General features: G+C 40.7%; 1 protein-coding gene across 2 annotated transcripts; it reads right to left on the minus strand.

The window, feature by feature from the left end:
• Positions 1–320: 320 nt before the first annotated feature.
• ARL4A (ARF like GTPase 4A) lies at positions 321–4,370 on the minus strand. Of its 2 annotated transcripts, none has more exons than XM_060020440.1 (2): positions 4,173–4,370; positions 321–3,022 (listed from the first exon to the last, which is right to left on the minus strand). In XM_060020440.1, the coding sequence occupies exon 2, from the start codon at positions 2,934–2,936 to the stop codon at positions 2,334–2,336; it is 603 nt and encodes a 200-aa protein (XP_059876423.1). In that variant the 5' UTR covers positions 2,937–3,022; positions 4,173–4,370; the 3' UTR covers positions 321–2,333. The 2 variants fall into 2 exon arrangements, with proteins under 2 accessions (XP_059876423.1, XP_059876422.1); XM_060020439.1 differs by lacking the exon at positions 4,173–4,370 and adding an exon at positions 3,473–3,610.
• Positions 4,371–11,604: the final 7,234 nt, after the last annotated feature.

Below are 11,604 nucleotides of genomic sequence, written 5' to 3' on the forward strand. Positions count from 1 at the left end.
TGATATTTGGCATTAAACCAAATAACTTCAAATATAAAAAAAATTTAGAAATACACTTTAGAAAAGGTGTACCTTAATAATAATAAAAACTAGATGTAAAAGCATTGTCTAAACTCTTTAGGGTTTATTTCAAGACTCCTTATATCCTATCCTATGGTATTAACAGCTAGAATAGGTGGTGGAGAACCTGAACTTTGCAAACTGGAAAATTTTATGATGAGTTTTCTAGTTGAAAATGTGTTTTATAAATAAAAGCTAGTATAGTGTCCATGCCATTTTCTCTTTTCTTTTTGTTGTTCACTAAATATGAAACACTTAGATAATGTGGATTTGCTTATCAAATTCTTAGGCTACAAAATAAGGGTAACACATAAATTCTCAAGAGATAGTTAAAACATTACTATTTTACACAGGAGTACATAAAAAGTACAGGAAGGCTGAAAATCTAAATTGATTCACAGACTTTTCTTTCAGCAAGCTTTATTAATCCATCATGGATCTACTCATGTTTGTATATGATTTCATACAGTGAAGGGTTAAAAAAATAAAGGTTCTCCCAGAAAACAACCTTTGGTGCCTATGTCACACGACTAGAGGACTGTGTAACCCAGCTTTCAAAAGTTGTTTTTCAACTACTAATTAGTAGCTTCATCAGAAGTGGAAGTACATACATTAAAACTCAAAGCCAAACACTGTTCTCCTAGTGCCTCAAGTAGTTTATTGGTACTTATTATCCACATTTCCATGAATATAAACATTCTAAATGACTGTCACTAGTGCAGGTACATTTAACTTGTGAAGGCTCCACAGGAAGCTACTTCATTTTGTGTGAACATGAACCAAGTTTCCAAAAACTCCATTTAAAAAAACCAAAAAAACCCAAAACCAAACCCTGGTAGCAAAGTGCATTTCTTTTGGTTATCTTCAAAACAAACAGGTGTTGGCTTTAACACATAGAAATCATGTTGATTTGCTATATATGATCACAGGAAGCAAGTCTTTACCTGTAGATAAGAATTAGGTAAAGGTTTTTCCTCCTTTTAATTTAGAGGGTTTTTTTGGATTCCAAAGTAAACAGTACCAGTGAATTTTCACAAAACATAGCTTTGCTACTTTCCCCTTCATTTTCTATAATCGTAATTCTTATCTGTAGTACTGTATCATTTCTTCCTACCTTATAATCAGGACTAGACTGCCTGCATAACACTGTTCAGTTTGTAAACAAAAAATTAAAGCTCAGAGCACATAAGGACCTCTCTTACATTTTCACTGCACAGTGCATTAGGTGTTGGTTATAAAGCTTCTGCTTCTCTCAAAACACTACAAAAATATATGAAAAACCACATCTGTGTTCAGCCAGCAAATATAATAAAACAAATATTTTACAACTGGAATACTTTAGAGACCATGTATTGTAGTTACACCCTCTTGACTGAATTCATCAATTGCTTTCTTCATAAATCCATACATTTGTCAAAGCATATGCATTTACGATTAGTTTACATGCCCAAATTTACTATGTAAAAGAGTTAAGTAAATTATTTTAGGTTCTTTAACTGAAAGTGACTCTGACAACAAACTATTTCTAAAACAGCCCTAAATCCCCAAAAAGGTGTTTTAAACCTGACCGTGTAAAAAGATGCATAGCTATTTCTAGAAAGTAAAAGACTATACACCAAAACATGCTTTGTCAGAAAAACTAATCCATGCACTTGAATATGCCCCAAATACCTCTTTTTAAATTTTAAGTTAGACCAACTTAAACATCGTCTAGAATTAAGATACAGCATTACAGTATTTGATTCCAGAAAATGTCAAAATTCATTCAGCCAAACTTAAAAAGCCAAGCACTGCCTCCTTGTCCCTTACTGGTTGGACCAACGTGACCAGTATGACTGTATATATTAATCTACCTTAACGTTTCCATTCATTAGCATAACATACAAACCCTTGCATGCAATTTCTTTGCAAAGGCTTCCCCCCAAAAGATGTAAGCACAAAACACTAGGCAGACACTCTTCAAAGTTTTATTTCACTAACTTCAGGTCAAATTTCCACAGCTGTTTTCTGGTCAATTTTCTATCTTTGCTTGGCTTCCCAAAATGGTAGTACCAAAAGATTTGTGGGGTAGGCAGAAGAGGCCATTTTAAGAAGCACTGCATTTACTCATCTTCCACAAGGCAACAGAGTTGGATATCTGATTGTTCAACAAAACAAAGCTTTAACAGCATCCAGGAGGGCAGGCAGGCAAACCAGGATGTAGACACTCTTCCATTTGTCAAAATCAGACCACAGAAAACCTACTCCACACAGATCTAAAAGGTTATCACCATTCATCTTTTCTTTTTCTGCTGCCTCAACATTTTTCTTCTTTTAATTATCATATCATGTAGTTTCTCAAGTCCTTCCTTCAGTCCATCGCCTATGATTGCACAGGTGGGCTGCAAATGCCAGGGAGTTGATGAGCTCAGTTCACCCATTGCTAACAATTTCTCAATTTCTGAGAGAGACAATGAGTTCCTCAGGTCTTGTTTGTTAGCAACTATTAGCACAGGGACTCCTTGATTTTCCGATATCCTAGTTATTTTATGAAGTTCAGTTTTGGCTTCTTCCATCCTTTCAACATCAACAGAGTCCACGACAAACACAATGCCATCTGTGCATCTGGTATATGACTTCCACAGTGGCCTTAATTTCTCCTGACCACCTACATCCCAGAAGTGAAAAGTGACTGTTTTAGAATTTCCCAAGGTTACCTTAATTTTTTCCGTGTTAAATCCTTTGGTAGGTACGGTATTTACAAATTCATTGAACTGCAGCCTGTATAACACAGTTGTCTTTCCAGCAGAGTCCAAACCCAGAATGACAATGTGGAAGGACTGAAATGAAGGCAGGCTGGACAGGATAGAAGTCTGGTCTGACAGTCCATTCCCCATTTCCAGCTGCAAGGAAGTGTTCCAAATTGAAAGGCTTTCTTCTTACTGCGTGAGAACTTCTCTTCCTAGGGGATCCAGCTACCAGACTGAAGGGGAAAATGAGTAAGTTATTCTTGTGAAATAATGTGCTACAACTGCTTTTCTCTCTTCCTGCTAAACTAAGCAACACGAGGAACTTGATAAATAAAACTTGCTTCAGTAAACAAACCAAGTGAAATAAGAAACATACGCGATCCAAGGTAAACGACAGAATAATCATTGCCGTTGAAATTCTTTAACATTCACTGAAATTGTAGTAATATGTATTTTTCTCTACCCCCCTGGGTCCCCAGACCTTTAAGACCTCATACCGGAGACAACCTAGTCACCAGCAACTCGTCCAAGTCGCAGTAACCACAGAAGTGCCTTTTTTGGCAGAAAATTTGTAACACATAATCTGATCTTCAGGATCTAATTGTACACGCTTAACAGCATACGCAAGGTCACTATTAGCCTCCGCGCGCCAACCGCCCCACCCCAAAATACAATGCTCTCACCTCCCGAATTGGAGCCTGGATCCAAATGAGAAAGCATTGGCAGGCTTTTCTACGCGGGGGCAGAGAAGCACCCCACCGCCGCTCAGCTTAGCTCTCCACGCAGCTCCGGCGGTTGCCTCACTAGAAACTGTGGCTCCAGACTACGACCACGCCCACTCCACACGGCCCACCCCTGAGCCCAAATCCCATTGGTCACCTGCGTCAGCGCGTCCATGCCACACGCACCCCCGCGCCCTAATTGGTGAGTGTAACTGCCGCTCCCAGCACGGCGGAGCCGGGCTCTCCCTCGGTCCACAGGCACCACCTGTTGCCCTCAAGTTAGAAAAGAGGGCGCCTGCGGAGGGAGCCGAGCGACCCCTGCAGGAGAAGGGGAGCCTCGGCCGGTCGGTCTGGTCCCGCCAGCCGGCTCGCTCCTCCCGCCCGGGCGCACCTGCAGCGCGGCCCACGGATGCCATGCAGAGGTTCTCACATCCGGGGCCCGCGGTCACCGCCGGCGCCTTAACCCTTTGTCCGCTGGCCGGAGGGTGCTCCCTGCGGCTGCGCCGGCCCACAGGCGTGAATGATCCGACCTGCGGCAGCCGCCGGAGCAGGCCCGCTGTCCTCGCAGCACGATCCCCTCACCTCGCCGCTCCGCACCCGGCCGGCTCGTCTCCCCGGGCAGGGCGTGGCCACACCAGCTGCCCGCCCCGCTGCGGCTCACCTGACTAATGTCCTTCCCTGGTCCGGACCCAAACGTGGCTCACTGCCGCTCGGGAGCGCGTTGATACCAGCGCGAGGGCGCCAGCGAGGCCTGGGCGGTGGCAGGGGACGAGACACCTCTTCCAAGGGTCTGGCCGGGCGCCGGGCTCGGGGCTGCCCTAACGGTGCTCGGCCGACCGCTACCGGCGCCTGCCACGGCCCCGCCCCCTTCCGCGCTAGCCGGCCAGTCGGGGGCGTGCGGGAGCCGGGTCTCCTAGCAACGCCAAAACAAGGTCACGTTCGAACAGGCCTAGCGCTGACTGGCTGCGGGCCAGTCGGGGGGGGCTTCCGGTCTCATCCCCGAGAGCCGCTGCTGTCTCAGACGCTTTCTGCAGCCGGCCGCGAGCTTCGGGCGGACGACACCCGGGTCCCACCCTGCACCGCCTATCCTCAGGGCACTGTATGGCGTCCTCAGGGCGGTGGCCGATGACGTCGGGTCAGGGATTTCAGAGGGCGCCAGACAGGCGGGCCCCTTATATAACGGGGTGACTTGGACGTGCCTCAGTAGCTGCCCAGACAGTCCTGGGCCAGCTTGGTGTCTGTAACACACACTCCTTTTGCCGAGCAAATAAATGCTCTCTGCCACGTGATGCTACCAACATCTCCGTGAGGTGGCGACAGGTAGAAATATGCCGGGTTTTACAGATGAGGAAATCCACTGGCTGTTTCTAATAATCCAAGGAAAATTAGTGGTGGTCCTGGAACTTAAATCTGCTAGTTACTAAATGCATAATGCTTTCCATTGGATAATTCTGACTCTTATTGCAGCTGAGTGCTTGACCCATATATGTGCAAATATTTACTGAACACTTAATAGGAGTAGGCACAATTCTATGTGCCGGGGATAGACTGGCACTCGTGGAATATTGGAGTCTCATGAGAGAAAATGGAAGTAACCAAATTCCCACAAGAATAAATGTAATTACAAAATAGGATCATTGATAATTTAAGAGTACTTATGACAACAAATAAGGAGGAGTACTGACTTAAAGTTCTGGGAAATAGTTAATGAACAAACATCTTTTGGGTGGAGACTGAAAGATATTGGAAGAATTTTTATGGTGCACTTTTCAAAAAATTTTCACTTTTTAGATATGGACTGAAATTTCCTCAAGAAATTTCCTGATTTTTCTCAAGACCATTATTGCTATATTTATCTCCATTAAGACTAGCATAGGAACAGTACTTGTCACACTAGACTTTAAAAAATAACTGACATAAAACCTAAAGACTTTAACAAGCACATGCATGTTTTCAAAATAGCAACACTAATTTTGGAAATAAAGCTAGAATTCTCAAACAGCATATTCTATCAAGTTATTTATCTAGTATAAGCCAAGGCTTGCCTTATTAGTTATAATTGTGGAATCTCGTTAGCCATTTACAATAATTAGCAAGCGAGTGATAAAGGGCTAGTCTCCTTGGAAATTTAAAGATATTCTTTATTAAGCTGGAGAAAAACTTGCGAATTCTCATTAAAAAAAGAAATAAGAGCAAGATTCAATGACAGCTTTCTTTTTATAGTAGCTTTGAAATCAAGCAGGCCATATTAGTTGCATATTCCCATATTAGTTGCAGGGATGCATTACTGCACACACTTCCCTGAACAAAAAAGGATGAGATAGGAAAATATTGAGAGCTTACAGCCTTGCAGAATCACCTATACCAAATTGTACTTTAATGTTTTATACTAGGCTTATAACTAGAACCTGCTTGGTTAACTACAGCCTGTGGGTCAAATTCAAGAGATAAGAATGGTTTTTACATGTTTAAAGGGCTGCAACAGAAAAGACAAGATAAGACTGCAATAGAGACCATCTGGGGCCTTGAAAAACCTAAAATATTTGCTCTCAGGCTCTTTATGGGAGAATGATACTTGCTTTATGAGCAGTAACAACCATATGAAAAGGCAGCAAATGATAGAAAAAGTGATGAAATTCATGGAATACATTGTCTACTTTGTCTCACAGTCTTTCTATAGAAGGCCCATTCAAATATTTTATTTAGATGCTATGCCAGGAAAATGCTCCCTTTAGGCTATAGCTCATAAACTGTGTACTGAGGTGCTCTGGGGTACCTCAGGGAAATCATAGGGCATGGGATATTTTAACTTTTTGAGGGGAACACAGTGCCATCTGTTGGACTCTGTTAACAACTACAACTATTAAGTTGTCTGGATCTATCTACTGAATAAACAGAACTTTGGGGTATTTCTTTTGGCTTGAGGCACCATGAAAAAATTATGGAGACACTAGGAGCTCTGCCTTTAGTTATGGTTTTCCAAACTTGGCTAAAAATGAGAATCACCTCATAGTGCTTGTAAAATACAAATTCCTGGTCCCTATTACAGACCTGCCAAATCAGAATCATCAGGAGAAGGGCTAGTGAGTGATCTGCATTTTCAACAAGTATCCTGGTTAATTAATGATGAGACATTTTGAAGAAATATTAATCTTAAAGAAATTTTATTATTAGAAAGGAAAAGTAAGCTTTCTCCTTTCAAATAACAAAACTGAGTAATTTACCTTGTTTCTCCTTTATGAATACCAGGACCCAGATCAAATCTGATGCCTGAGGCGTTCTTTTTCTCCTCCATAATCTGATTTTCTACCATATACTTAAACTAAGCATCCACATACTGCGACTAATGTCCTTCCTGACCTTTGCCACTCCTTATTTTTATATATTGCTGCTGCTTCTAGAATTTCTCACTTTATTTGTTTCAGTACATATTTATTAGAGTTTCCCAAATTTGAAAGTCTAGGTAAACAGAAGGCATGCTTTCTGGCGGAAGGAATTAGTTCAGTGGAGGTGCTAGACACACAGCACATAATTGCTATGATATCCCGCAGGACTTATGAGTAGGAAAATAGGAGTTATTATCAAGTCCTGTGCTTGCACAAACTTTATCTGACAGAATAGCTTAACAGAAAATCATAATTTTAAACTGAATATTCAAAGAACTCAATATTAGACAAGGGGTAGGGGAACAGAATCGCAGGTAGAAGTAACACTACGCAGAGCATGGAGACATTAAGTTTATGATATGTTCAAACCCATCCAAAAAGAGGAGATGATAATTTCTCATGGGAAAAAAATAATGTGCTAGGGGCACTTTAATGGATAGGTCTTCCAGACAGAAAATCAATGAGGAAACAGCATTTAAACAACACTATAGACCCGATGACTCTAACAGACATATATACAACACATTTCAACAGCAGCAGAAGACACATTCTTCTCAGACCCACATGGAACATTACCCAGCGTAGATCATATGCTAAGCCACGAAACAAGTCTCGACAAAGTCAAGAAGATTGAATTCGTATCAAGTATCTTTTCTGACCACAATGGTAAGAAACCAGAAAGCAGTAACAGAAGAAAAATTGGAAAATTCACAAATACATGGAAATTAAACAACACAGTCCTGAACAACCAATGGATCGAAGAAGAAATCAACAGGGAAATCAGAAAAGATCTTGAAACAAACGAAAATGGAAACACAACAAAACAAAACTTATGAGATGCAGCAAAAGCAGTTCTAAGAGGTCATTTATAGCTATAAATGCCTACATTAAGAAAAAAGATTACATTACATTTCAAAGAACTGGAAAAAGAAGGATAAACCAAGCCCAAAGTTATCAGACAAAGGAAATGATAAAGATTAGAGCTGAAGTAAGTGAAATAGAGAATAGAAAATTAATAGAAAGATCAACAAAACTTAGGGTTGGTGTTTTTAAAAAGATAAATTGGCAAAACTTTAGCTAGACTAACCAAGAAAAAAGAGGACTCAAATAAATAAAATTATAAGTGAAAGAAGGGACCCTGCAATGTATACCACAGAACTACAAAGGATCGCAAGAAAATACTATGAATAATTATACGCCAACAAACTGTACAACCTAAAAGAAATGGATAGATTCCTAGAAACATACGATCTACCAAGACTGAACCATGAAGAAACAGAAAATCAGGATAGACCAATAATGTGTAAGAAGACTGAATCAAAGAACTCCCAACAAAGAAAAGCCCAGGACCAGATGGTTTCACTGGTGAATTCTACCAAACATTTAAAGAAGAATTAACACCAATCCTTCCCAAACTCTTCCAAAAATTGAAGAGGGAAGGCATACTCCCAAACTCATTTCATGAGGCCATCATTACCCTGATACCAAAGCCACAAAAGGACACTACAAGAAAAGAAAACTACAGGCCAATATCCCTCATGAATATAGATGCAAAGATTCTCAATAAAATACTAGGAAACCAAATTCAACAGCATATTTTAAAAATCATATAACATGATCAAGTGGGAGTTATTCCTGGGATGCAAGAATGGTTCAACATAAGCAAATCAATAAATGTGATATACCATATTAATACAATGAAGAATTATACATACACACACAGACACACACACAATGGAATATTATTCAGCCTTAAAAAATAAGGAAATTCTGCCATTTGCAACAGCATGGATAAACCAGGAGGTCATTATGCTAAGTGAAATAAGTTAGAGAAAGAAAATACTGTATGGTATCAATTATATGTAAATCTTAGAAAGCTGAATTCACAGAAACAGAGTAGAATGGTCGTTGCCAAGTGCTGGGGGGCAGGGAGGTGAAATGGGGAGCTGTTGGTCAAAGGATACAAATTCCAATTTTAAGACAAGTTCTGAGGATCTCATGTACAGCATGGTGACTATAGTTAACAATACTGCATTGAAAGTTGCTAAGAGACTAGATCTTGATTATTCTCAACACACACACAAATGGTAACTGAATGATGGATGTTTTAACTAATCTTAGTGTAGTAATCATTTCACAATATAAACATATATCAAATCATCATGTTGTACACCTTAAACTTACACAATATCATATGTCAATTATAACCCAATAAAGCTGGAAATAAAAAGATATGCCTAGGAAAAAAGACATTTTCCTGTGCCCCAAATAATAGCAGAAAAACAGATGCATTTTATGTTTCTGAAGTGTATCAGTACCATTCATACTCATGGTAATTTATTCATGCTTCATAATCGTATAGTCAGAAAGTTTTTTTGAGCTAGACTCAATTTTCAATTGCCTCTTGAACTCTGCCAAATACCCAGCATGTTCAAAACTTAATTAACACTTCATTATCATTCCTATTGAAACATGGCCCACCTCTTTTAGTCCTTTATTTTTGGTTTATGGTAATTTATTTAATAACCCCAAGTAGTGAATTGGGAGATTGGGATTGACATATATACACTAATATGTATAAAATATATAACTAATAAGAACCTGCTGTATAAAAAATAAATAAATTTAAATAAATAAATAGAAGCTTTATCTCCTCCAGAAAAAAAAAAAAAAAGAACCCCAAGTAAAAATCTCAGACCTGTTGTAAAAATTCTCCTATGCCTCACTTATGATTAGCCACCAATGTCTCTTTAATCCATTTCTTTCTTTACATTCCCACTTCCACTGCTTACATCTGGTTCTCATGATGTGTCTCCTAAGCGGGTTAATTCACCTCCTAACTGATTTTTCAGTTAATAGGCAGAGGCACTGGGATTTGTTTCCTATGTCTGGCACCAGAGTCTGTTCTCCTTTCAATTACATTCAAGGGAGTCCACATTTAGGTTAATTCACTTTGACCCACTGTAGCATAAACCCAGGGTATAATTTTGATAAGACTTTAAAAAAAAAAAAGATGCCCGAAGGGAAGTACAACCCAAAATTCACTTGGAATGAATGCCTAGATAAGAATTCACCTGGCCACAGGTCCAAAACCCTCCTCATTAACATTTTATGGTCAGCTTCAAGGTCTAACTCCACCAGGACAGACTGCCCCTTCCTCCAAGAGGATCTCCATGGGCCTCTGGACACCTATTTCAGGCCCAACTGCAAAGAGGCTCAGGGGTAGAAAGATGTCATGCCATGCCACATACAAGGCCTACTTTCTATGGCTCTACTTCCTGACCTTGAACCTGCCTCTTCTGGGATGAATGACAGTAAGAATGTCCAGTCCAACAAGCCCCCAATAAGGCCATCACATCAGAATATATGAGTCCTGATTCTTCTCAGTTTTAAGTAACACTCTGTGTTATATTTGATTTCAACAGTCTAGTTCTGTTCAGTCCTTTTTAGATTTCTGCCATGTGTCCTGAACATCTTAAACCTCTCTGTCACAGGTTTCACGCCCTCTCGTTGGAGTGCTCCAAGGCTCAGTCCTTCAGTCTTTCTTCTTAGGTAATTTGATCCAGTACCAAGGCTTTAAACAGCCTCTATGCTCTCAAATTTGTCTCCGACCTGGACCTCTTCCCTGAACTCCACAACTGAGATGAATATAAGCACCTCAAACAACCTCTAAACCTGCTCCGCAGACTCAACATTTCTCATCGTACCCAGTGGCAACCCAGTTTACCTACTTGATGAGAGCAAGAACCCAGGAGTCATCCTCATTACATCTAATCCACCAGCAAGCCCTGCAGACACGCATATCCACCACGCTTCTCATCACCCCACTGCTGTCCCTCTATTTCATGTCTATTGTTTCCCTGGTCTTCTCATATAGTTTCCCTACTTCTGGGAGAAAGCTTTCCCCCCAGGCTCAAATATCATCTCCCAAGAAAGGCCTCCCCTAAATACTTTATCTGAAGTATCTACCCTGCCCACCCTTCTCCACCATCACTCTCTTTTCCTTATTCTGCTTTATCTCTTCTGCCTAGCACTTGTCTCTATGTGGCAAAATTTGTATTTGTTTACTGTGTGCCCTCATTAACTGTCCTTCTTCTTTGCCACTGTAAGTTCTGGGAGGCAAGGATAATGTCAGTCTTACATACCACTGTATCCTCAGTGTCTACTGCAGTGTCTGGCACATAGTAGGAACTCAGTGAATTTATCAAATGAATATCTAATATCCTAAGAACTGCCCAAACAGAAACCCACAGATCTCCACAAAAACAAATAATTTCAAGGCACAATTCCATACAGAGAAAAACAGAACAAACGACTTGTACCTATTTATTCTTAAATAGCCAACAGATCCTAGATAAACAACTTTGAATGTACCATTGTTAATAAAATAGAATGCTTAGCTTCTCAGTATAAAATATCTGCATTAACAGTCATCTCAGTTTTTTTTTTTTTTTTTTTTTTTTTGTGGTACGCGGGCCTCTCACCGCTGTGGCCTCTCCCATTGCGGAGCACAGGCTCCGGACGCACAGGCCCAGCGGCCATGGCTCACGGGCGCAGTCGCTCCGCGGCATGTGGGATCTTCCTGGACCGGGGCACGAACCCGTGTCCCCTGCATCGGCAGGCGGACTCTCAACCACTGCGCCACCAGGGAAGCCCTCATCTCAGTATTTTTAAGACTAATCATCAGGTACTCGCTGTGTTTTTATA

Source organism: Delphinus delphis, chromosome 9 (assembly GCF_949987515.2).
Source record: "Delphinus delphis chromosome 9, mDelDel1.2, whole genome shotgun sequence".
NCBI classification, from domain to species: Eukaryota; Metazoa; Chordata; class Mammalia; order Artiodactyla; family Delphinidae; genus Delphinus; species Delphinus delphis.

What these genes read in the sequence shown, in the direction of transcription:
- ARL4A (XM_060020440.1), bottom strand. Translation starts at nt 2,936, where the DNA reads ATGGGGAATGGACTGTCAGACCAGACTTCTATCCTGTCCAGCCTGCCT.